General features: G+C 40.8%; 1 protein-coding gene across 1 annotated transcript; it reads left to right on the forward strand.

Annotated features, from left to right (window-relative positions):
• The first annotated feature begins 1,358 nt into the window (after positions 1–1,358).
• LOC150083738 (glutathione S-transferase 1-like) lies at positions 1,359–26,744 on the forward strand. Its single transcript, XM_090378591.1, has 9 exons — positions 1,359–1,531; positions 1,635–1,693; positions 5,148–5,289; positions 5,405–5,569; positions 14,137–14,316; positions 20,751–20,809; positions 20,926–21,067; positions 21,328–21,492; positions 26,491–26,744. The coding sequence occupies exons 1-9, from the start codon at positions 1,391–1,393 to the stop codon at positions 26,629–26,631; spliced, it is 1,194 nt and encodes a 397-aa protein (XP_090234717.1). The 5' UTR covers positions 1,359–1,390; the 3' UTR covers positions 26,632–26,744.
• The last annotated feature ends 1,148 nt before the right edge of the window (positions 26,745–27,892 follow it).

Consider the following 27,892-nt stretch of genomic DNA (forward strand, 5'->3'; position numbering starts at 1 on the left):
AACGGGTAAGAGAAGTCCTTCAGGGATCAGTGCAGTGCGTCTCTAAAAATATACTTCCTGCGTTCCCATTTAGAGTTTTTTCCAGGTAACCTTCGACACGCACGTCAGCGATAAACGCATGAACGTTTTAATAATGATATTGCCACCATAGAGAAGCGTTATCAAGGAAGATGTGTTTATACCAACTATACTACCCTTCATGGATAGTATAGTTGATATAAACACTGTTCTCCCCACATCCGGTAGAAAAGACCTGAGTTCGGATGACGGAGGAATTTTTATGTGGCCTTTTTCACAAGGTGGCTGATTTAGTCGATCTCAGGCGAGGGTAGCATGGATTTTTTCTCCCGGAAACTCTGGTTTTTTTTTCTTCCAACAAACCGACCACAAACTACACGCAATTTGCAGGCATATCAGATTGCGATATGGCCTAAGTTACTGATGCGCCAAAAAATAAAAATAAAAAAACCCTACAACAAGAAAAACAGGAAGATGGAGATCCAATAAGCTTCTAGACTATTGCTGGACGTTGATCAGAGAGGCTCCTCATTATTACAAAAGAAATAACAAACGAAAAAAAATAACTGACTATATTTTTACACCTTTATTGTAATATTTGTTAAAACTTCATTAAAAATTTCGATAGAGTAATCCTGATTCCTTTCAAAACTGCGGGCGCTGGGTAATATTACTGACTTGTAATTTGGATTCAATTCATCAAAATGCACGAGATGTACCATATTTCGGGAGGTAAAAATCAAAAGCTTAAAATTTATCGCCCACTATTAATTCAATAAAACTGCAATTGATGCCAACGTTTTTGATCCCTTCTGAGATTCTGTTCTCAAGATACGTTGCTACGCTCTAAAGGCGACTGTACTCTTCTGAGACAAGCCTGAAATGGCATCAGTTTACAGTCCATCTCAGAAGAGTTCAATCGCATTTACTGTATAATAACATCTTGAAAGCGAAACCGGAACGTTGACATCAAATTTTATTCAGTTAATTGAACGTTTCGTGGTGTACAGAATCCTCTCTTCCACAGCTGGTTAATAATCAGCTATTTAATTTACAATATACAATAGGGGGAGTCCGCGTTTCGACTAACTGCTAAATTTTGATTGACACTATAGATTTGTAAGGTGATCAGTTGCTGTTTTGATCAATAATTCTTAGCAGAATTCTGCTATCTAGGAGGTATCCTTGATTTTATTTATAACTATCTTTCCAATCGCTATCACGTGACTAGAACGGTATCAGTATCATACATACGAGTAGCTGACTTGCGCCATCCATTAATAGGTTTTAAAAGGAAAGATAAACTTCTCAAGTGTTCAGACCTTCAGTCCTATCGTTAGTGTTGCCAGCTTTGCTCTGCCTTTCCTAAATCATGGTAATAACGTTGTACCAATTGAAAGCCAGTCCCCCTTGTGTGGCAGTTCGATTAACTGCCAAATATCTCGGTATCGATTTGGTTTTAAAAGAAGTTGACATGGCGGCTAAAGAACATTTAAAACCACCATTTTTGAAAGTAAGTCTGATATTTTTACAAGTTTCTGAACGAATTTTATAAGCAGAGAAATAACAGTCTTAGAGATAAACATCTTCAACAACTACTTTGAACGTTTTTTCAGATGAATCCTCAGCATACCGTGCCCACAATGGACGATGATGGATTCTACCTGTGGGAAAGGTAAGGTGTTAAGGTGGTAAGTTAATTGTAATTCTCATTAAGTCTTATTCTGTGTAAATTGTAGTACCACTCTATTATAATTAGTTTTATTCGATATATTGTCATATTTTCATTGAATCCAAGATTAAAGTTTTAAGGAGGGCAATATTCACAATATCAGATATTACGATAATGATGCCAAAGTACAAACTTTCCTTTTGTCTAAAAAAATTCAACTATGTAGTAATGATTAGGTCAATACTGCGCCGTGTTATATTATGTCTGTAAATTGCGTATGTTCTGTGGTCGATTTGCTGTTTGCTGGACGAAAAACCCAAGTTTCCATGCGCAGACTATTATAACCTCTGCGCTACCGTGAGCGCAGACGCAGAAAAATGTTTGAAAGTCTTCTTTTTAGATAAGAATCGTATTAACCATAGTAATTACGGCGTTTCACAGGAGGTTACCCAACTCCTAAGCTTAGAAGTGGTAAGGTGTAAGGTGTGTTGAGGGTCTAACGGCTCCTGGGGTTTCCCCCATCTCCGCGTATTTTCTATGTTTCGGGCAAGCCTGAGATTTTTTTAAAAAATATATATATGGTTCATGTGTTATGTGGTGTGTTGTGCCCTTTTTTTCATCCGGCCTATTAGCCGCCAGGCCCCTAGTGGAACCTGATGTTTCCACACCCTGCCACGGGGAGGCTGGCCGGGTGTACCCAGTGAGGCTATTTTACTCTGGCAGGTCCTGCCACTTACTTTACTGAGATTTCAGTGGCTAGGACCTAAGAAAAAAAAAATAATAAAATAATAATAATAATAAAAACTATATATATAAAATAAATTGGAGAAGTCGCGAGCGTAGTTTAGTTAGTTAAGGTTCTTTTAAACATCGTTTGGGGTTTACACTGAAAGTCTGTAAAGCCTAAAAGGTCGGGCATAAATTTTGGTGTGTCTTAAATTTTGATGTTGGGTTGATCGCTATGTAAGATGATAGTTTTGGGTGGGGAGGCAGAAGACTGGGGGTGGAAGTAGGAAGCAAAGGGGTAGATAGAGAAGGTGACCTTCCCCCCCCCCCCCCCGTTTTTCAGTGGAGCATGCCCATGCCCCACCAGAGGGAAAGAAGGGTGGTAAGGGGAGAAGAGGGTTCTCCCCCTGCGAGGAAATGGGGTTTAAATAGAATCCTGCAGGTGCAGGATCTGAGAGCCAGATGGCGCTCTACTCTAGCTCTGGGACGCTTCAGTGTTGGCCTCTTTCTTTTTTGATTCTGGTTTGTTTGAGTTTCTCCGTTGTTCTGGTTCATCCATTCCTTCTAAGTTTAGGCTTTTCTATTGAGTGTTGTTGTCTTCCTGCTGGACAGGTTGTAGTGCAATAATTGTTTTCCTTCTTGTAATTAGTTGAGTTGCAAAGTTGGTAAAAGCTACAAACTCTTCTTGCGTATTCAGGAGTCGGGATTCTTGGTTAATTGGATTGTACTGGATGTTTGTAATGAAGCTCGCTCTTATGTCGTCATAATTTTCACATTCATGCATGCCATGAGTCCATCATTCGGGTTCTCTGCAAGTACAATTTCTATCTTCTGTTATGCCTAGCATGTTTAGTTTTTCCTTAAACGGACCATGACCCGTTAGTAGATACGTTGTGTTAAGGCCCAGGAAAAACCACGGTGGGGCTTTCGGGTGCATTTTTGTCACTCGTGGAAGAAATTTATGGGTTATTGCTCTTTTGGTGGTTTCATTCCACCTTCTTTGCCAGGTTTCTGTTAGGAATTCGTCTATCCTTTTTTGTTCCCTCTTTCAGCCACTTGTCACGTCAAGGGTTATGCCACAGGTTGTAATTGGGATCGCTTTTTTTTGATAATACACTAGTCCCGCGTGAGCAACTTCCAGGTCAAGGGGTAGTGCACCTGCAATGACCTGAAGCCCCGCCGTACTAACTGTGCTACTCGCTCTAGTGATTGTAAATAGTACGTTCCTCTGAATTGTTTCAAGAATTTTCCTGTTTGTTATTGTGCTGGATTTCGTCATCCATACTGGCGATCCGTACATAATTACCGGGATGAAGAAGGTTTTGTAATATAGGGAGAGGATATTTTTATTTAGCCCCCAGATTCTTGCGCGTGATTCTTGCTATAAGTGCTGTGTATATGCGTATCTTCTTCCTGAGGTAGTTTAAGTGCGGTTTAAATGAGAGATTGCTGTCAATGATAATTCCTAAGTATTTTATCTCGTTTGATAATTTTACTGTTATTCCGATTACTGTTATTCTAAACTTAAACAGGCCACCGCAAATCAAAGCTTCTACTTTGATTTGTGGTGGCCTGTTTAAGTTTAGTTGCCCTTTTTAAGAGGACCGAGTTGGTCTTTTCCGGTGCTAGTTTTAGGTTATTTAGTTTAACCCAATCCTGTAGGATTTGCAGCGCTCCATTTGCTTGTTTTTCAAGGTTGGCTCTTGAATCAGCCGCTGTGATTAGAAGTAAATAATCGGCAAAGGCCTGGGCCTCAACCTCCCCCAGGTCCTTGCAGAGAAAGTCATTGAGGACAAAGTTCCACAGGAGCGGCTCCAGGATAGAACCCTGGGGGCAGCTCCTGCGAACTGCACGCGATAGGCTGGAAAAGGGCGCAAGGATCTGCACTTCCCTGTCAATGAGATAGGAATTTACACAGTCATGTAGATTTTTTTGGAAGGGCTGCAGCACGCTTAGAAGTGATCATCCACCAGCGCCATAAATGATTCAAAGAATTGAGTTTAGTAACATAAAGCCCGATCAAATTAGTTGAAATTATCTAATGCTCGCCATACTGTCCTTGTGGGTAGTACAGTTGGTAGAATCACCGTCCTCGCCACACCGGGTGGAACAGACCTGAGTTCGAGTCCCGTCGATGAGGTGAGGAACTTCTGTGGCCTTTTTCACAGTTAGTCGGTCTCAACCGAGGATAGTACGGTTTTTTCTCCCGGAAACTCGAGTTTTTCGTCTGGAAAACAGAAAATCGACCACAGAACACACGCAATCTACAGACATTATATGCAGCGCATTATGGCGTTAGGCGATTATGCTCCTAAAACCGTACTGCTTGCCTGCTTGTGCCTAAAGCCTTAAAAATAAGCCTTTATCTAGTACAAGATTCCTCCACCTGTTTCCCTATAAAATCAAACACCTGCATCGATTACAACTCCAAGACTACCAAAGCCAACGTGATTTCACCCAGCAGATGACAGTTTTGCGTGATCTTTAATGGTTATTTAACATCCAATGGACAACTGGATCGCATCTTCATCTTGATGGAGCTGTGATAAACAAAAATTGTCCAATCTGGACACAGAGATCTCTCCATCCTTTAAAATCTCCGTGTGTCGACCATTATGTAACCTTTAGATCGCATAATTAAAAATAAAATATATTATATTAGGGTCCCTTGCACTGTCCTGCTAATACTGTGCTAAAATAGATATTCACTTTCTAACTTTTATATCCCTAGTCGAGCTATTATCACCTACCTTGTGAACAAGTATGCGCCGGACAGCGCCATCTATCCTAAGGATCCTAAGAAGAGGGCACTCGTAGATCGAATGTTGTATTTTGACATCGGTACCTTGTACAAAGCAGAATTTGAATTTCTGGTAAGTTGAAGTGTAAATTTTGACTAGTTTCTGCAGGTGATCTTGAGAACTGTGGCGTTGCAGTCTGACTGGCTCCTCTTTCTAACTACTTCTCATTATTTTATTTGCTTTTTAGTTTCCTCAGATATTCTATAAAAAAATGCCGCCTGCTGACAAAACCGAGAACTACACAAAGGCATTAACCACTTTAGAAGAGATTTTGGAAAAGTCCAAGTACGTGGCAGGAGATCATCTGACCCTTGCTGATCTGTCAATTCTTGGAAGTCTTACTCTTATTCGGGTAAAAAAACGTTGCTTGTAAACCAATACTGATAATAAAGTTAAAATTAATTATATTCCTTATGACTACATATACTAGTTGAATATATCTTTATTAAATAGGTTCAGTTTAATATATACAGTATTTAAATAGATCTAGATTATTTATCAGAGTTAACTTCGAGAACAGAGTGAAATTTAACCAACATAATAATTAAAAAAGTTAATAAAAAAAGAATTTACATCAGACACGACAATAGCTTTGGACAGTGACGTAATTGCAGGATTAATTTTGTTATCGATAGATGGCAGCACATAAACATATTTTCTATCTTGTGTGTTTCTATGGCCTAAGTTGCTGATGCGCTAAAACCCTATAACTCTCTTTTTATTTTAATTTTAACTTTTATTCGCTCTGTTTGATAATTTTAGTGTAAAATGGTTAACACCTAATTAATTCTGGTATTTTATAATTTCAGATTTAATTATATGTAGGATTAAATATTTTTAAAATACGATTTTGGAAATTATTATGAAATTCGCTTAAATTTTTTTTACATATTTAGACAAGACTGCTAATAAAAAAATTCTTTCTTTCAATTTTCAGTTGTCCGATTCGCACGATATCAGTTCTTACAGCAGACTACAAGCGTGGATGGAAAACTTGAAGGAGGAACTTCCTTATTATGCAGAAGAAGTGGATCGGGCAGTTGAACATTTTAAGCAGTATCTGCCAAAAATAAGAAGCATGATACCCCCACTAGTGGAATATCAAAAAAGCCAATATTAATAAGCTCAGTACAACCCTGTTCTCGAACATTGCTTTCCAGTAACAGATTTAATGAGGATTCAGCCTGTAACTTTGCATAAAAAATAAAGCAGACTCTTCTTTATTTCTCTTTTAAATAATGCTAAATACATTTATTCTAAATTAAATGTAAAAATCTGAAAAATCAATATGTATATCATTTCCAAATGGAACTGATATACATATTTTCAACTTATGTGTCTGTGCTACCGCGCAAAGTACCACAACATTAAAAATTAATAACTCACAATAGAATTTTAATAGTTCAGACTTTGGTTAATTGTTTCGAAGTTTTTGGCACATGCGCTGCTTTGTTATGAACAGTTAAACACAGAATATATAATATAATTGTCTGAAGAAATTAAAATATGAACAAATTGCCATCGTTGGTAGCACAGTTGGCTGACTCACCGTCCTCCTCACGCCGAGTGGAAAACACCTGAGTTCGAATACCGACAATGACGCCAAGTATTGTTATGGGTCTTTTTCACAACGTGGCTGAGTTAGTCGGTCTCACGCGAAAGCAACGTGGTTTTTTGTCCTGTAAACTGGTGTTTTTCGCCCAGCAAACAGAAAATCGACTACAGAACAGACGCAGTTTACAGATATACAACGATGAGCCAAAACATTATGACCAGGGAGTCGTTATGCAAATCTAAGCAACTGCAGGTGAACTACGGCTCATGCGCGAGTTGGGACACGGTATAAAAAAACACCCGGTACTGATCTCCGTTAATCAGTGTTACTCTTGTTCTTCAGATGGGAAAGACAACGGACTTAAGCGACTTTGATAAAGGCCAAAGCATATCCGAAACGGCACGGCTGGTGGGATGCTCACGGTCAGCCGTGGTTAATACCTAGCGAAAGTGGTCCAAGGGGGTGTTGCACAACCACGGCTCATCGATTCTCGAGGGGCGAAAGCTCTCCAAGATGGTACGTGGCAACAGAAGGGCGACTGGGGTGCAACTCGCCGATAATTGGAATGCAGGTGACGCGAGTAATGTGTCACAACACACAGTACATCGAACCCTGCTGAAAATGGGGCTGCGTAGCCGCAGGCCGCTCAGAGTGCCCATGCTAACCACGGTTCACCGGCGACAGCGCCTACAATGGGCACGCGAGCATCGAAACTGGACCTTGTGTGATTGGAAAAAGGTCGTCTGGTCCGATGAATCACGTTTCCTGTTGCACCATGGGAACGGCCGAGTACGTGTGCGTCGTTTAGCTGGGGAAGTGATAGCGCCTGGACGCACCGTGGGATGAAAACAAGCCGGTGGCGGCTGTGTCATGCTTTGGGTGATGTTCTGCTGGGATACCCTGGGTCCAGTCATACATGCGCAAGGAATTCAGACATCTACCACCTATTTTGCAGAGATGGGGGAAACCCCTGGTGCCGTTTGACCTTAAACACACATTATCTATACATCATTTCCTCCCCACACCGGGTGGAAACGGCCCGGGTTCGAATCCCGTCGATGACGCGAGGAACTTTAATGGGCTTTTTTCACTCCGTGGCTGAGTTAGTCGGTATCAGGCGTAGATAGCAAGGTTTTTACCCCAGAAACTGGGGTTTTTCGTCCAGCAAAACTGACAAATCAACCATAGAACACACGCAATTAACAGACATAAGACACAGCACGGCAGATGAATTTAATTATTCGGGTGGCCTAAATATAATAGTTTGGTTTTTTTGGCTAGTATCTAAAACATAATTGCTGACAAGGTACACCTTTCAGGGCAACGGTCTTCCCCTCTGGCGATGCCGTCTTTCAGCAGGATAATACGCCATGCCACACCACCTGGATTGAGACTGGTTCGCGGAACATGAGGAAGACTACCAGATACATGGAATAGCGATAAAATGATAAAATTGCCCTGGCCTCCAAATACCACAGACATCAATCCCATCAAGCATCTGTGGTTTGTGTTGGAACAGCAACTCCGATCTGCGGCGTCGCAACCACGGACCTTATAATACAATAGAAATAGGAGTTAAAGGATCTGCTGGTTACATGTTGGTACCAGATACCACAAAACAAATTTAGAAATCTTGTAGCGTCCATGCCTCGCCGGGTACGAGCTGTTTTGGCTGCACGTGGAGAACCAACATCATATTAGGTAGGTGGTCATGTTGTTTTGGCTCATCGGTGTATATATGGCACAATATGGCCTAAGTTGCTGATGCACCAAAATCTTACAACAACCAACCAGCCTATCATTCATTGCTGAAAATAACGGTATTTTATACGCATAATATTGGATTTTCCACGTACCAATAGATTGCAGATTTTGCAAAATCCCCCAGCCACGCAAACACACGACTCGAAAAAAATTAACAGAACACGTAGAAAACGTGGTGTAACTCGTGCAGCTTGCAATGAAGCGGAACAAATTTTGGTATGGCGGTGTACCATGGAATAGCGATAAAATGAGAAAACAACGAGAAACTTCGGTCAGATATAAGGGACATTTATAGGGGTTCTATAAGAATTACCAACACGATCACTTTACAGAAGTTGATACAAGATGCTCGAAAATATGGTCACATGACATTCAGTACGGAGTGTGATCCCCCCCCTCCACTGGTAAACAGGCTTCACAGTGATGAACCATGTTCGATGTAAGGTGCCAATAACATTCTGCAGAAACAAATGCATTTTTCCACCAGTGCAGACTTTAGCTCACCAAGTGGCCGAGGAGTTGGCTGTCGGCATGCAACGCGACGCCCACGGGCATCCCACATATTTTCGATTGGGTTTAAATCTGTTGATCGTGCTGGCCACGGCAATCGTTCGATATCTTTAGCTTAAAGATATTCCTTCACCACTTGATCAAGTGATACTAAATCAAGTGTTACAATGGTAACACTTGATTTAGTATGGTAGGACAAATGCCAGGGGATTTACATATAATACAATAGAAACAAATAGAAAATATAGATTCATTTGATTAAATTTACACTTCAATTCTGTCTTCAGTCCTGACAGTTAACATGCAAGTTACATAACCATTCTAAGTCATTAACCTACCCAGGCTGAAAAGTCTTTATTAAAATAAATTTTAAAAAAATTCAGAACAATATAAATTCCTTTTCAACACCCACTTTAGGCTAAAACGGGACTCATCAGAGGACAGAACTGTACCCCATTTGTCAGGGCTCCAAGTCACATGTTCATGGCACTAATTTCGACTAGCTCTGCTGTGGATTAGGATTAATGGGATAAAAAACAGTGGCTTCCTTGCATAGAGTCGACTTGAACTGAGCCTTCTTAACACAGTCCGGTTGGAAATGTTTCACCTCTGGCCCGCAGCAATTTCAAGAGACAGGATATCCTAGCATCCCGTCTTGCTATTAGAGTCAGATAGCGGTCTGTTCTGGTTGATGTAGCTCTCATCCGATCTTGGCCAACTCTTCTTGTACTGGTTCCTGTCTCCTGAAACTCCTTCCATAGCGCCAAGAGGACACTGCGTGACACACAAAGCCAACGTGCCACCTCCACTACCCGGCTTCAAGTCGTGCAACAGCCCCTCATCTCAAAGAATCATCTAAACCACGATGACTTGCCATCCTGAGGATGACAAGTCATTGTGGCTTACTCTTCCCACTGAGTAAGCCAAAATCCCGGAATGAAGTGATGTAGTCGCAAGTCGTGTCTTTATAGGAGTGAATAATTTGCATAATTTGCGGTTCTGTAAGGTGGTAGATCGATTTCGATTGGATACTCGGAATTTACGTGCCAGGATGTGTATTGTATCAAATATTCGCCTTCAGCGACACTATTCACAATAAAATATTCACGAAAAACATTTTGTTCTGTTAATTTTGTCGAGCAGTGTATTTCTCTCATCATTAACATCTTTTCGAAAAGAAAATCGTGCAATAATTAAGCCATTTTACTCGCAGTGTAATCTGAAATAAGTTGTCTTAGATAAGTTCACACTAGCGATAACACTATGGTTGGAATATCTCGAGTACACTCCACGTGCCAGGACACACACCCCTTGAAAACCGTTATCAGAGACCTTTCGGGAGATACAAGAGCACTAATACTTGAAAGTCAAGGTGATAAAATATAATCATAGTGATAAATTTCATGCTTTTGGGGCCGGTATATCAGCAGCACGTTGTTCAGAAACGAATTGTCTGAAGAGAGGAAACAAAATATTAAAAATACATGTGTTTAAGAAACGTTTTAACTTGAAGACGAACTCGCAATTACTAGCCATCAACGTATAGATTTCTTTATAAATTCTATAAACACTGTAGGACAAAAGTTAAGCTCTCACGTTTAGTATAATGGTTACTATTATGTCTCTTCCCCCGTCGTGCAGAAAAAGCCTGGTTTGGTACCCACAGGAAGGACATTATTTGGGATTTTTCACACCGTGGCCGAGTTAGCGGGTCTCAGACAAAGTAGCATCGTTTTTCTGCCTCATGCTGAGGTTTTTGTTAAATAAAATTGAAAAACCGACAGAAGAGCACATGCAATTCACAAACATGATTCATTGTCTCATGATGGTTTCGTAAACATCGATTTCGTCAATCTTAGGTCTGACCACCAGCTGATAACTGATAACTAAGCCATATTGCGTCGTATTATGTGTTCTTTTGTGTTCTGTGGTCGATTTGCTGTTTTGCTGGATGAAAAACTTGAATTACAGAGAGCAAAAACCATGCATCCTCACCTAAGATCTACTAACCCAGCTATGTCGTGAAAAAGGCACGTCAAAATTATTCGCTTCATTGACGGGATTCGAACTCGGGTCTTTTCCACCCGATGTGAGGGGAACGGTTCTTCTACCAACTGTGCTAACCACGAGAGCCCATCAATTTATATACAACTATAATAAAACATATTGGGATTGAATATTACAGTATCGCAAGATATAAATTGAGTTCCTTTCACAGAATCCTTCAATGGGAATGACGAATTCAGCCATGACTGCTGATGACTCGTTCATATTTTTAGGCAGAAATGACTCAATTTATATCTTATTGAAAGCAGCGTTTTCTGCGAGCTAACCTTTAGATTTGTGTTGATTGATTTATTGTAAACTCAACTGACCTGGTGGTCGTGCCGGAGTATAACCAAGAACATTTTTTAAAAACTCTGTACCGTTTGGTACTTGGTCGCGTTCTACACAAGTACCACGTGTCAGGAAACAATTATAAATATGCTCTCAGGTCTTCGAGGAGCTTCCGCTGCGATCGACGGATTTAATAGACTTTCAGCTCGGAATGATAATAGGGTGCCAAATAAGCAATTGATCTGTACTTGAGTATTCAACGGCACTGAACATCCCTATCCAGACGATTGGTGATGTGATCTGCAAATGGAAACTGACTGGTGCTGAAACCCTAACGAAACGACCCGGTAACCTCCCAAGCTGATGGGAAGTGCCAGGACAGTCTCGCAAAGAATCGCGAGCCCTCAGTAAGACGATTTGGATATATGCTCAGGCAGCGTTTCTGAAGACTGAACTTCTGAACGCAGAGGCGGACTGGATCAAAAATTCATACCGAGGAAAACTTGTAGCGGCCTCATACTCGTGTTTATGGACCTATTGCCAAAATCACCAGCCTCCGACCCCCAGGAATTTCCCCGGTAAGTCTTATGGCCAGTTCGCTTCTACCTTAACGATCATCTTTCAACTCAGTTCAGCCTAATGCCACAAAGTACGTCTGGTACTTTGTGACATTAGGCTGAACTGGTTTCATTCTGATAATCAAACTATCAAAAATTTCTCGAATTGAATCGCGATAAAATTGTATTTTTTGATATTAGGACTATTGTATATTCATAATTAAGCTTACGTTGTTAAGGACGAAAAATCTTAATCCAAATCTAACCATAAATTTCAGTGAAAATGTAAAGATGTACCAAATGAGCACATTTTTAGATACGAACCATGTTGTCCTTTGATTCTGACACTTATTATCGAAACTACAGAATCAACAATCTCTTCCATAGGAAGATTAAATTTGGGACCTCTGCAGCCATTTTTAAGTCCACTGTCCAAGAAATTTTTCGTTTAGATATTTAAATACAAGTCGCTGCTGTAGAGGGTTTTAGGAGCAGCAGTGACTAAACTCGATTTTCCGTTTGCTGGACTGAAAATTCGAGTTTCCGGGAGAAAAAACCATGATACATTCGCCTGAGACCGACTAACTCAGCCATGTTGTGAAAAGGGCCCATAAAAATTCTTCCAGTCGTTAAACTCAGCTATTTTACACCTGGTGGGGAGGACGACGATCCTACCAACTGCGCTACCAACGAGGGCAGGTATAAGTCGACACCAAAGTCCTGTTTGTTCTGTCTGCCTTACGAGACACCATACTTTCAGACTTGAAATGCTAATTAGACAACGGAATTTAGTCCTGTACAAGGCATACAAAACAAACAGGACTTTGGTGATACCATTACTATCAACTCGTATCTTTGGTGTTTGAAGTACTTCTGGGTCGTCGACATCTGAAATTTACGATGTTAGAGATTGGAGGTTAGAAATGACATTCTTTTTCTTTTCAAAACGCCCCTTACTCGTGCACTCCAATGAACACTTAATCTGAAACGATGGCAGACTTCAGAGACTCAGACATGGCAATATAATGTTATCGCTCGTGCTATCACACCAAGTTTTTTCTTTTCGGCCTGTTCGACAGAAAGTCAACTGAAAGAGAGGGGGGTAAGGGGAGGATTATGGTTCTATAAGAACACCATAAGCCGTAAACACTTAAAAAGATACCAGACAAGAAATAATTCAAAAGAATCCTGGCTTAAAAGATCGCATCTGCCAACTTAGGTTGGTGTCAATGACCTACGAATTTCAGGTAGGAAAGTATAAACATTTAATGTGAATTAAGAAATAGAACTGTTTGTTTTCTTATTTTGTTACAAATTTAGAGACAGCATCCTCTACATATTCATTTCTATCACGTCTCCATACGCAGAAGTTGACTGTATTCAAATAGCCATGAAAGGCAAGCCAGTTTAGCAATACTCAAAGTAAGTGCTGATACTAAGTTAACGAGCCTGATAAAAGTTTAATTTCCATTTTAAGTGGAAGTCGTAATGGACCCTGGAAAATTACAGTTTCTTGTGAAATATAAAACTATAAAAGATTCTTAACTGTTATTAAATTAGACACGATCTTCCGTGAAATGAAATTGCCCAATCATCACCATAATGGCGTTTATATGTTATTCCACACACGGGGTTCAAGGCACGAATAGCCAAGGTGGAACCTGTTGTACTTTCGAAAATGGCCTCGGCACTTTCTCCTGAATTTATAAATAAATATCGAGTGATCAATCACGCTGAACCTTTGGTTCCACAGGTTATAAGATCCAGTGAACATCGTAAGTTGGTATCTGGCCCAATCTTGCCACATTTATTTACAATATATGTACGTGGATTTATAAATAAAAATATGTATATATAAATAAATAAATTATATTCTTTATATCTTCATGATTGCAACTGTGACATCATAACTACAATTTAAGCTAGGGTTACTTAGGAAATTCTCCACCACAATAAGAACTTTGAATGGCTACTTTGCATAATGTCTTTGGGTCTTTGCGAATTCCACAGCCTATTACGAGCTTCGTTCGTAATTTCTAAACTGCAGATATTGTGCACGCATCGTGGGGTGTGTTAAGTGTGCACTTTGACCAAGAGGTGGTTACAATTGGCTTCTCGCCAACGGCAAATCTTCCCATGTGAGCGCGATAATCGGTGGGTATAAAGGATGCTGCAGCCCTTCAAACTCTTTTCTAGGCCGGAGTTCTGCTTACTACATTCATAACCCTTACAACTATGCCTGTCGATTTGTACATGATGAGGGCGAGTGCCCCTTGCCGCGCAGTCCTAATGGCTTGCAAATATCTCAAAATTGACGTTAATGTTAAAGAGATAAACCTGATGGAAAAAGAACAGATGAAGCCTTGTTTCCTTAAGGTACGTAGCCATTGCTTATATGTAAATAAATGAATAAAAATGTCCACTCAAAGCTTGTTTAGCTCAATAATTTAGCTTCATTTGCAAATTAGAATATAATAGTCTCTGTATTTGGTATTTTGTCTCTTTTTTTCTTTCAAATTATTTAAACTTGAGCCCACTTAAATTAAAGAACTGAGCTAATCATAATTGCATTATTTTCTGGACTGGCACTGTTTATCTTCGCATAATAACCATTACTTTGCTTAAATTATGCGCAATAATTTCTTACAAAATGAGGCGCGTATATGTGGAGAGAAGAACTGTCATAGTACCCAAGGATTACCTCATCTACCCTTGTGTATTATGTCTGTAAATTGCACGCGTTCTATGGTCTGTTTGCCTGGACGAAACATCCGAGTTTCCCTGAGAAAAATAAAACACGAACACCTCACCTGAGACCGACTAAATCGGCCACGTTGTGAAAAAAGCCAATAAAAGTTCCTCGAGTCATTGACTGGATTCGAATCCGGGCCACTTCCACTCAGCGGGGTGAATACGATGATTATAACCGCCGTGCAACCCGCGAGGGCCCTGTCCAGCAAATAACCAATCTTTTAGCTGAGTAAATAAATCAGGATATTTATTTTAATTCTTAGGTGGCACTGTTTAAAATGAACTTCTGTCGCCACCTATCAGGGCTTGAAAATGATCGCCAGCAGTACGAGTTATTTTAAATTAATTTTATTAATTTAAAGCCATAATTTTTAATGTTGAGTGAAGTTTCCGGATTACCAGCGAAGATGAAACTCTTCTTCAGTGACCAAGGCTGGTCGAGCTATTTATGGGATACAAAGTTCAACAGAATCGCGTCTCGATTGCACGAGTCCTTGCAATAATAATCCCGGTGTTATAAAGACTTTTATGGCTGAAATTTGATCAAAAAGAGTAAATACTTATTGGTTTGTGGGAATACACGCCCATCCAAATGTAACGAATTTTAACTTTGCTCTCTGTTGCTATAGTAACCTGATTGATGTAGTTTTGCTTCATCCTCACAAGGAATGGAATTCACATTCGGAAAAATTCTTTAGGCGGACAGTTCCATTTTAGCGAAGGGGAGTCCGGATGCTTGTTGTCGTAATATAGAGTATTTTAACCTTCTGTCTCTCGATTACTATGGAGAAAAGTATTTTCGCACGTCACCGAGGTTCGCATGACCTTAGAGATGCCCTTCTGCGGCACTTCGTTCATTTATTCGTAACATCAACACACGATGGCTTCCGTTGATCGGCTAATCGCCGACAGACGCCCTTATCTCACCGTCCCCAGACGCGCACGTGACCTTCGTCTATCGCTGACCAATCGGAGACCAATAGCGGGTTGCACGTCGGTTTTAAAAATCCGTCCGACCTTCCGCCACCTTAGTAGGTCGTGTGAAGTTTGTTTGACACTCGTGAACACCCTAACGTCATGCCGATAACGCTTTACCAAGCTGGAGCCAGCGCCCCATGTCGCGCTGTCCGGATGGCAGCCGAGCATTTGGGTGTGGATCTTAATCTTAAAGATGTGAATCTTATGGAAGGAGAGCAAAAGAAGCCAGAATTTCTGAAGGTAAGTTTCTGCTCTTCTTCCTCCCCATTGCAAATTTTCTTTACACCATCAACCAAAATTAAAAAGCAAAGAAATAAAAGTAAATGGAAGAAAACGGGTCGTTCGTTATTTAGGGCAATGAGTATCAAATTGTCCACCGAGGGGCCTTTCTTAGGGGTTTCAGATGGCAGAGCCAAGTCAGCACTGCACAATTTGGAAACGCTGCTGCTACAGTTCTAAATTAATTTTTTAATTCAACATTTCCATAATTTTTGTTTGATACATATATGTTTCCCTTAAATTAGTCTTAATTCCAAAGATTGGTAGAACAAAGATGAATTTATTAACAGATTTCAATATCTGACGAATATTAATTTCAAGGAATACATGTGCACTGAGTGTCACTTCATCGGGTACCCAAAGCTAATAGTGAGTAGATACCCCCATCCCGTTTCAGGACAGCCTGGATTCCTCGTGGCATGGACTCGACGAGATGTCGAAAGCGCGCCACAAGGATGCTAATCCAGTTCCTTTCCACACTCCGAAAAGCTAATTTCACTCATTGCGCAGGTAAACTGGATTGAGACCTGGTGATGGAGAGGCTGAATTCACGATTGTTCCTGGAACTAATTCTGTAAAATTCTAGTCTTGCACATGGTTCATTAACATGTGAGAAAAACCCATCTGAAGATGGATGCACCTGGTCAGAAAACAATTTCCGAATAACCTGTGGCATGCAAATTTTGTTCCTAGTATCAAGGAGAGGGGATCAGTGTGCGACACGAAAGAACTTCCTACACCATTTCACAGCCACCAGCCTGCAGGAAACCATCCTGCATTAGCACCTGACAAGATGAATCCATGGACTCATCTTGTTTTAACAATACCCTGGTCCTCTTATCGGCATAAAAGAGCAGGAACCAGGATTCGTCAGACCAGACAATGTTTTTCCAATCCTCCATTGTCCAGTATTGGTGTTCCTGATCTCCTGTCACTGTAATCTTCTTGTTCTTTGCTCGCAGAATGGGATCCTGTTCGGCCATCGGTTGCTATGTCTCATCCATAACAAGGTATGACCAGCTGTACATTCTGACATGGCTCTTCGCTTACCACTGTTACACTGTGTCATGATTCGACTGGCCGTAGCTTTTCTGTTACCTACAAAAGTCTTGTCAGCCTTTATTAACCTCGTGTATCAACAAGCTGGTCCTGACCACAGGATTGCAATTGCCTGTGATTTGAGGTTGTTTGGTTTTGGACCGATCTCAATACATCCCAGACACAGTCGTATACGTGAAAATCCCAGGAGGGTTGCAGTTTCCAAGAAAATCACACAAGTGCGAGATATTCTTGAGTCAAATACCATGCCACGTTCAAAGTAACTTAAATCCTTCGTCCATCCATGCACTGAATTGTGTACATACTGTGTCCCCACCTACTTTATATCGCGTGATACAAACACGTGATGCTGTTACTGAAAGACACGCTCCATTTCATGAAAACAGTAGGTGTCCCTAATTAATTGGGCAGTCAGCGTATAAAAAAGAGAAACTTGCATTATTGAAGTTAAGCGTTGCTTTTTGTTTTAGGCAAAGAAGATAATGCTGCTGACGTCAATGAACCGTGCCTGTTCGTTTGTTTTGGTGGATGAAAAACGCGATTTTTATGGAACAAGAATCCATACAACTGCTTTAACTGGACGCGTGTTGTTGTTGTTGGGGTTTAGGATTATTAGCGACTAAGGCCATATTGCTCCCTGAATACCGTCTGAAAATTACGTGGTTGATTTTCTGTTTGCTGAACAAAAGAAAACCAAGTTTCTGGGAGAAAAAACCATACTACCCTCACTCAGCCACGTTGTGAAAAAGGCCTATAAAAATTCCTCACGAACTCGGGTCTTTTCCACCCGATGTGATGAGGATGGCGATTCTACCAACTGTGCTACCCACGAGGACTCGATTAAAATCCCATAAACATTACTTCTGTTTTGACTTATCATGAAAAGGGGTTTTCGAAATTGGAATTGTTATACGATATCGGTCAACACCCAATTTCAAGGACAAAAACTATTTCTGATACGTTTGGAGTTGCCACAGATTCATTTCATAAGGATGAATCAGTAAGTGTTCCTTTTCAGTGTCCATGCTGTAGGAACTATTCTTTGACTGCTGAGAATTTGAAATGAGATTCATTTTCTGTGTATTTGGAGCCACGACTCATACAACGGGATTTTTCACGTGTGGGAAACTGGAAATTAAGATTTCATTCGTTTAAGTTAATCACGATAGAGCAGCAGCCCACCAAATCCATTTCTTTGCATCTCCTTGAGATGGCAATCGTGTGGGCTGACATACATTTTGAAATAGATATCGAAATAAGTTCGAAATCCGCAATTGCCCTACTTGTTTACCCAAAACGCGGAGTTTAGGGTCAAAAATTAATCGACCTTCTGAATGTGTGTCAGCCAGCGTATAAATCACCTGGGTGGGCGTGGCCATTTACAACAAAAACGACCTTTGTGGTGGAAAATGCTGACTCCTTATACTTCGGAAAAAGATTCAAAAAATTAAGTCGGGGTGGATTGGTGAAGGTTCTTCGAAATTTTTTGCCTCACCTTCTGTGCCATTCTCCCTTAGCGTGTGGGAGTGCACAGGTCAATTGCGGAAATCGAAATGGCTTAAAAAAACAACAGGACTCTTGTATTTCAACCCAGCCTTCCAGAACAACACTGCTGCGCACTAACGTACATTAAGTGGGGATTGTTCAATGCCGAAGGACCAAACGCAACTGTGTATCAGCCTTACGAGGGTTCGGATGAATGCGAAAGTGAGTGGCATATCGCTCAAGGACAGACGCTATTATTCAGTTTCCTGGTATGCGAACAAAGGCCTCGCTGGTGTGAATCAACAGTCCGTGTGACTCACCACCACACGCGCGCGCGCGGGCACACACACACAGGAACAATGACAGCGACCTAATTAAACCCCGACTGAGATAAATGGCGAATTCCTGTGATCAAGGGGGACAACTGGGTCACGCTGGATGTCGCAAGATGGCTCTCTCTCTCTCTGAAACAATATCGACAGAATATTTTTTCTCGTAATGGTGAGTTAGTTGTTTTTCCACTCGAAGACTCTGGTTTTACACTCTGTAAGGCAGACAAGCCGAGCACGAGAACGCATGCAATTTGCGGATAATGTCTGGTGATACTGCAATTGCCTTTCTTCCAGATTTGGAATTAATGTCTTCTGTATTTGTTGTCTCCCACGATGCATAGATAACTGCCCTTCTGCTGAAACGCCTTTCAAATTTAACTTCCTTCTTCTATTGTTTCAGAGACTTCCTTTTGATCCATCCTTCCTTTGTGCATTGTCCAACTGCATATTTTGAACTGCTGCACTCGAGCGATCTGCCTTTTCATCCTTTGTCTTCGTGCATAATGAGTTACGATAATATTGAACAGCTACCTGGTTCGATCACACAACTCTTCCTTTTAAGGAAAGACAGATGGAGAATAAAAGTGCCTTTATTGAGGGGGCGGAACAGTGCTCGCCGTACCTTGACATCGACTTCACCAGTAACTGTATCTGGGATCCGACCATCTTACATCTTCTACAATGAAATGAGACTCCAGAAGCGCATTTGTCGGGTCTTTACACACTTTCTGTTTATCATCCAGCACGGCTACTTGAGTCACTGCAGTTTACAAACGAATTCTTTTGACAATAATACAATGGATACCATATTTAACCGTTAGTTGAGCTTGAACCATGTTCAACTCAAATGCGTGTGCAATTACACGTTCGCGCCAACCAATCGGATATAAAAGGATGTGCACATCGTATTAAATAAGAGACAAGCAATAAGAGATTGTAGCAATTAAAAGATTTCGAGACAATTTCCACGTGAATTGAGCATTGAATAAACCAACAACTTGTTTTTTCAGCATGCCTTCCCATCCACATCTTCAAAAGGTAATGCGATTTATTATACCAGAAAACTTGTCGGTCATCAATGATCTACTCCGACCGAACGCAAAAACATACTTTAAATAAAGTCCAGCACATTGTGGTCTGTTGTCTTCTATGGACCTGGGTACAGTTCGTTGTTTGTATGCTGCAAAGAAAAACAGGTTTAAAACCACGATATATGCGAAAAAAACCCATTTTAGGGCAACCCGAGAACCAACTTATTTGCCATTCTGCAGTATGTTCATAAATTGCGTGTGTTCTCTGGTCGGTTCGCCTGTTTTTTTTTTTTTTTTTTTTTTGCACGAAAAACTCAACTTTCTGTGAAATGGGGATGAACCTTGCTTTCAAGTGAGGGAAAAAAAAAAAAAAACCCATAAGTTCCTCAAGTCATTAACAGGATTCGAACGGGGACCTTTTTTGCCCCGTGTCGGGAACCATTGATTCACAGTAGAACCAGGTCTGCTTAGTGCTCAATGGATTGTGCATTGACCCCTTAAGCAACTGTGCGTACGAAGGTAACCATAGAGCGTATGATGCCATTGGATAGGGAATGAGAATTTTAGACAAACGACAGAAGACACTTCCACTGTATTGAGCAGCAGGCCGCCGTAGCCGAGTGGTCTGTAGAAGAAGTACAGTAGCACATGCTCCTTGAATAAACCAGGGTTCAAGCCCCTAACTGCTAAATATGGTCGATCTGCCAACCCGCACTGGACCAGCGTTGCAGATTATGGTCCATTTCTCTCAAAAATTCATATTGAGGAACCTTCCATCCTGTTGATGATGGCTGTACTTTCCTTTTCTTTTTTTTTTTTTCCTTTAATTTTTAAAAATTTTTCTTTCAGTGTTTTTTGGGATATTTATCGCGTTTCTTTTCTTTTAATTCCATAGATGAATCCTCAACACAGTGTTCCTACCATTGATGACGACGGCTTTTACCTTTGGGAGAGGTAAGCTCTGATTCTTGCTAGAAATTCAATCGAATAACTTCGAGTTGCTTTTGAGAAATATTCCAACCGAATTTAAATGAATTATATTAACACGCTTTTGTCTCTATTTTCGTCAGCCGAGCTGTTCTAACCTATCTGGCCAACCAATATGGTCCTGACAGCAACGTTTATCCCAAAGACCCAAAGAAGAGGGCATTGGTCGACCGACTTCTGTACTTTGACCTTGGTACGCTGTACAAAGCCCAGGCGGAATTTGCGGTAAGTAATGAACTCTGAATCCACGAAAAGACCTTTCAGTAGCCTCATAAAATGATATATCAGTTTAATAAGATTAAACTGATGTTTGATTTTAATAATTACTTTATATTATTATTCTTTTTTTTACTATAAAAGAGTTAATAATGAAATAAATTTTAATAAATAAAATTAATTAATCCACCTTGTTCTATTTGGCTTTTGTAGTTAAATTTCAAAAGATGTCATCGGTTATTTTAATTTCACTTTCTTTTTCCCTCTAGTATCCCCAAATTTTCCAAGGAAAAACTCCCTCCGAAGAGACTATCCAGAACTACAAAAATGCTTTAACTCTTCTGGACGGATTTCTGGAAAAAACAACTTACGTTGCAGGGGACAACATTACCCTCGCTGATTTCTCAATCTTGGCGTCCCTGACTTTTCTTGAGGTAAGTTAATCAATACGGAAGAGGGATTTGATGTATTTTAGCCGATATTAAACTTGAAGGTTTGTTTTTGTCGAAATCATGAGCTGATAATTCCCTACCAATGGTACACGTGGTGATTTAACAAAAGGGGATAAAATCGATGGCGAAATGCCACTGTTCTTAATACTGGAATCCCGGTGTTCATTCCATTCTTCATCATGGTCGCTGGGACAATACTTTGCATCTTAAATGGGCAATCCAAGTATTGTCCGAAAGATTTAAAATTCTTTTTATGACTGATTTCTAAGCTGGAGTATTCGCGTAGATTACAAATGTTTATGGAAGTATGTTGTTTGTTTTGCGCAAAAGCAAATTTCCAGACGTAGTATGAAAATGGAGAGTCTCTCACTCTAATACTATATTGATATTTTATTTTTTCTGGAGCATCCCATAGACTTTTGGAAGCCACCATTGAATTCGCCGTCCCCAGAAACCCCTTGGAGAAGTAATCCCGTTCTCCTAGGGGCATTTTTGCGTTCGGCCGTTTCCCCCCGTGTCGTGGGGATATCCCAAAACTTTGAAGACGAATTGTATACCAACGGATACAGCTACTGACTTGTGGTGGGTATCGATTGTCATCTTTTGAACATATCCCCAACGTTTCATTATAAAGGTGAGAGGAGGAATAAACAACTGGAGCGTGGAGCTTATACCGGAAGCATGGAAAGTCTTAAAGGACAGGACAAGGGTATATATTGAGTGGGGCAGTTACTGCTTTTCGGAGCGAGTGGTGGTTCCGAAATGCTTTAGATGCTGCAAGTTCGGACACAATACGCATGTCTGCACCCAGGCGGTTCCAACTTGTGGACACTGCACAGAGAAGGGACACACCTTTTAAAGACTGTCCAGACAAAGACAAAGAAGCCACCTGCGCTAACTGTAAAGCAATGAAAATGGAACACGCGCATTCAGTCAAGGATCCCAAGTGTCCAGTCTACCTTAAAGCCAAAAGCATATACCAAAATAGAATCGACTATGGGGACAAGAAATAAAGAGTACAATTCAGCAATGATTAAGATAATCCAGACTAACGTGCAACGAGCCAAAACAGTGGCAGACCAAATCCAGGTCAGGGCCGATGAGGAAGACACCGACGTAATCATATTGCAGGAGCCATACGTTCACGCAAAGCGGCTGGTAGGATATCCGCTGCAATATAAAGTTGGAGGAGGACACCCCATGGGCGGCGGTCCTAGTCAGAAACACCAATATCACTGCAACAAAAATAACTCAACTGTGCACGACCTGGGCTGCCTGTTCCCAGCTCATTATAGCACTAGGCTCCCTATATGTAGTGGCCCTTTGCAGCTGGCCAGGACAGGAAATAGAGACCACACTGGAACTACCTGCGCCATCTCCAAAACACTCTACCGAATGAAAAAATAATTATGGGAGCGGATGGAAACTATCGCTTTCCACTATAGCACAGCACTGCTGCCGACAGAAGAGGAACAGCAAACGGGCAGCAACTCGAAAACTATCTGATAGGATCCCAGTTTGCTCTACTGAGCCAACCGCACCAGCTGCCAACATTCTGCAACACCCTATGGGAGGCTACCATCATCATCACCCTAGCAACTAGGAACCTGGCAAACCACATGGCCGACTGGAGGGTGACAACAAACCTCCGTCCCTGGATGCACAGAACAATCCAAACGAATTTTAAACCAGTAAGACTTCAGACCAGGGTCCTCAACTGTGGACGCACTATGAAACTTGCTAAGGATATTCCAGGACTGTAGACGAAAATATCTGCTGCTCATCTCCGTTGACTTTGCTAGGGCGTTTGATTCACTTTGGTGGCCAAGCGTCCTGGCAAGGTTGACGGAGGCTGAGGTGCCTCTTAACCTCTACAAAGTAATTGAAAGCTATTTAACGCAACGAAGAGTGGAAATCAACGTACACTATCAAAAAATAACAAGAGAGATGCACAGAGGATGTCCGCAGGGGTCGGTGCTTCTGCCATTGACAGAAAATCGGACTCCAGGACCCAATTGGAGACGCTGGCAAATCGGGCACTGCAGCAAAGGACCAGCTGAAAATATCGTCAGATAAGACCTCCTAATGGGGACTCTACAACTACGACGACCCCCGCAAATTAAAATCAACGATGTAACCATCAAATTTGTGAGCCAACTTGAAGTATCTGGGCGTTAACCAAGATAAAAACCTGACGTTCTAGCCGCATCTGAAATAAATAAGAAGAAAAATCAGAGGATACTCCGGACTGGTAACCAGAATCACAAGGAAAGATTGGGAACTCGAGGAAAAAACCCTGATGCTTTATTATAACACAACCTTCCTGCCAGCAATCACCTAAATGACCAGATGAACAACGGTACCCGTGACAATATCCATACACTTTTAAATCTCTGGCATTCCCCAGCGAACCGGTTCATCCACAATGAAAGCAACCTGGAGATGGGGGGAAATCCCTGGTGCCGTATGACAACAACGCGCATTTACACAAAACCTTGCGATCGTATTTCTACATCCTAGACCTAGATATATAATTAGCTCAACGTTTTTATTTCCTTAGTTGAACTTTTCCCAAATAGATGGCGCTATGAAGTTAACGTCCATATCGTTAATACTTTGTATTTGTACCGTTAGTTGCAGTTCACGTGTTAATATTCTGTCTAATTATAAATTAACTTTATGAATTAATAGATATCAAAAGTAACAGAAATTAATAAATGCTACATGGATCAATTGCATTCCAAGATCGCATAATTAGATGAAAAACTTCATAATTAGATGAGAAACCTATCGATTACCAGACCTCCTGGGTAGCGCGGTTGGTATGGTCACCGTTCAAGACATCGGATGGAAAAGAACTGAGTGCGAATCCTGTTGATAACGAGAAGAATTTTTATGGGCCTTTTTGCCACAACATGGCCGAGTTATCCGTTTTCCTCCCGGAACCTTGGATTTTCGTCCAGAAAACAGCAAAAGCCAATGGACCACAGAATACACGCAATTTTTAGGCATATTATATAGGGTGCAATAGGACCCAAGTTGATGATGCTCCTAAAACCCTCTGACAAGTACACCTATCGTTTGCCGACAATCAGGACGAAATCGGTCACTGGCACACTGCGACATCACCATGTCGCCGAACTTATTGCACACCAGCTAATGTGTTCGTTGACACTGGGCTAAAGATTAGGCTTTCGGTGCCTTGCCTGCTACACAGTGACGAATTCTCTAACACTAGAAATAGCTGAGCACTCAATCCCCATTCTATCATATCCAAGCTGCGTTCGGGATGGCTTACAATTTTCAAAAAAGTTTTTACAAATTAAAATTATCGTGATTCTCTTAAGTTTTGGATATTTTCGCGATTTGTGTACTGGCTTTCAAAAATTTTAGACGTTTTTTGTGCCACCGTTATACATAATAGGGGTCAAATAGAAAGGGCCTATACTTCCCTGTCAAAATATTAGAAAGCGAACTCTGTATCTTGTAGGAATACACATTAGATGCCTGAATTGGCTGAACTCCACGTGGCACAGGTCATCTAGTGTCAAAAGGGATCCGGTGTATTTTTAAGCCATTTCTGCAGCAGTAATTCCTTTGGTTCCTTTGCAACGAATGAATAGTCAGATATTATCTTGGAACTGATCAAACACTTTTGAGGACATATATATGACTTGATCTCAGCCTAGATTAGCATTACTTTTAGTAAGGCCAAATGATGAAAGGAAGCGGAATTTGTCTTCACCAGCCAAAAAATAATACAAAATAAAATATAATAATAATATTCGTACTCTTTCCCGTTCCCACACATCCAATAATGCTTTGAATTTAGCCAGATTCACTGCCCCCACCATAACACCTAAGTCTTGAGGCACTTTTACCTCCCCCCATCTAGCTTTTCTCCAGGATTTCTGTTTCCAAATGGAACTTACATTTGGAAGCATTTAATGTAGTTTCCATTTTTGAACATTTATTATTATTATTATTATTATTATTATTATTATTATTATTATGGTGCAAGAAAGCCTGAGGCTTATGCTGCACTAGCCAAAAAAATTTTTTGAATTTCCCTGAGAGAGAGAGAGAAAGTATAAAGGAATCACCAAGAAAGAGAAGAATGATGATATCCAGCTCAGGACCCCGGATGTGCCAAGCCCATACTCACCAGATGTGAGCCGCTGTAAATATGTAACCAAAAGGGGTATCATGGCTTAACGCGAATTGTTAACGACGCGGCCCATTTCCAAATTATGAGCAAATTTTCACAGCTTCCATTGGATACCTTCATGAATATCATTTATGTAAAACTAGAAATAGGAGGGACCGACGAACCAATATAACTCCACTTGTTATATTGGTCCGTCGTTTAAAACGACCATTTATGGCAATCGTCTGTCTCCTATCTCTTATCCAGGAGTTACAGGATATTCCCAGGAATTCCAACTTCTTCCAGTTTATATAGTAGCCTTCCATGCGAGAATATCAAAATTTTTACTGAAGTCTAGACATATAATGTCAAAATTGTATTATTAACTGCATCTGACTGTTTAATGACTACATCACAGAAATTTGCCATATTGGTCGTGTCTGAACAATCAGAAACCTTTACGTTATATTGTCACGAATGGATCCTGGCATGGAATCTATTCGCTATACCATTCTTTCCGAAATGGTTCTGAATCGCGTTTTTTACCACAGACTCTCATCTTCCCTACCACAGAAGGGAAACTCACTAGTCTCTAGTTACCCAAGTCCTCTTTAGTACCACCTCTGTGGGGACATCAGCACCTATCCATTTCCATTTCAAAGGGATCTATCCGGAGTCTAATGACACTCTAATTAACAGGTTTAGATCCCATTGGTGGTGTATACAAACTCATCTCGCTGTATTAACGTCCATTATTTCTTTTTCACTGAATAGCAGAAGTTTCCCAATCGAATACAGAAATTTAAGGACGTGTTTATTTTTCTCTTCTGCAGGTTATAGATTACGACTTCACCTCATTTCCCAAAGTCCACGCATGGATGGAGAAACTAAAGCAGGAGTTGCCTTGCTACAAGAAAGTGAACGAAGAACCTCTGGCCGCCTTCAAGGAATGGTTGAAACAAAAGTCACAGTAAACGTAACGAAGCAGTGTTCTTACTTACCGTCCCAAACAAGTGCACTTCTTGAAGAAATGTTGTTCAATTTAAGTACCCTCCACACTGCATCAACAATAAACTGTTAGCTTCTACGGTCTCTTGTCTTTACTGTTCATTACAAAATGGGACTCCACTGTCCAAAATAGCCACCAAATAAACCATGACTTCGTTAAATATTTTTTAAAATATTCTGTTTTTTATAAAAAGTATAGATAATGAAATTTAAATTTATTTTCAACTAAAGACACCCTCCACACCAAAAACCACTTCTTTCGTTTAACGAAATAATTACATATAAATATACCCAATACTTTGAACAGAACAATAAAAACAAAAACTTTTTAAGTCTGAAAAATATTTGAAAATTTGCAATTAAGTGTTGGCCTAATTTCAATACTTAAGGATTAAAGGTACGAGCAAACTTCTCTCATTCATAAGGGTAAGAGCAGTTTCACATTTAAAAGCAAAAGTAAAGCAACGCAATGATGTACCCGTGACAGGAAAGCCAAATTGCCTTACCATTAATATCCTCACTCCTGAATATCTATAAAGAACCTTATTTACAGGGGAACTAACAACTTGTGCTGAAATCTCTGCGGAACAAGGCCTGATGTAGCCGAGTGGTCAGAAGCGAAAGTGCAACAGCACGCCCTCTTTGAGTGGACCGTGGTTCAAGCCGCGTGAATAATAGTCACAACGCGAGCAGTATGACATGGAACATTGTCCTGTTGATACAAGTATGGGCTTTCCCCGATATTTTCCTATTTGTCATTAGCTAGACAATTTGAGCAATAACGCATTACTGCTCAGGATGTCTGGCTAAACCTTATAATTCTTGGTTTTGCCCAAAATAACCATTGATCCTAGGTTAAACCACGAAAAATAGCCCCAGACCATCATGCTAACTCCATTAAACTTCGTTGGTGGGACATTAGTCTGGCAAGATGCTTTCTCAGGGCACTGCTATATCCAGGCACGACCATCAGACTGGCAGACCATGTACTGTGACCTGTGGTGTAGCCAGTGTAGGGTCAGCAAGTACATTGTACTCCCTGAAGCCGAAATCTGATAATGTGGCGCTTTTTAGCAATTGGCGTCTTTTTTTTGTGAACGTACCTGCTGACAGAAAATCCTGGATGCGCCACAGTCTGTGACGTGTCACTCCAATGCACCACAGAAGATGTAATCAGTGCGTCAGTGACTACTGAATCTCGTATGTAGCACCGTGGATATGATCACC

This window comes from Mastigoproctus giganteus, chromosome 7 (assembly GCF_048544385.1).
Source record: "Mastigoproctus giganteus isolate SK-2022 chromosome 7, ASM4854438v1, whole genome shotgun sequence".
NCBI classification, from domain to species: domain Eukaryota; kingdom Metazoa; phylum Arthropoda; class Arachnida; order Uropygi; family Thelyphonidae; genus Mastigoproctus; species Mastigoproctus giganteus.

Bases quoted from the DNA above. Each gene is read 5' to 3' on its own strand.
- LOC150083738 (XM_090378591.1), top strand. From the start codon at position 1,391: ATGGTAATAACGTTGTACCAATTGAAAGCCAGTCCCCCTTGTGTGGCA. The intron at 5,570-14,136 runs GTAAAAAAACGT...ACTCTTTTCTAG, and splicing joins GAAGTCTTACTCTTATTCGG to GCCGGAGTTCTGCTTACTAC. The intron at 21,068-21,327 runs GTAAGTAATGAA...TTTTCCCTCTAG, and splicing joins AAGCCCAGGCGGAATTTGCG to TATCCCCAAATTTTCCAAGG.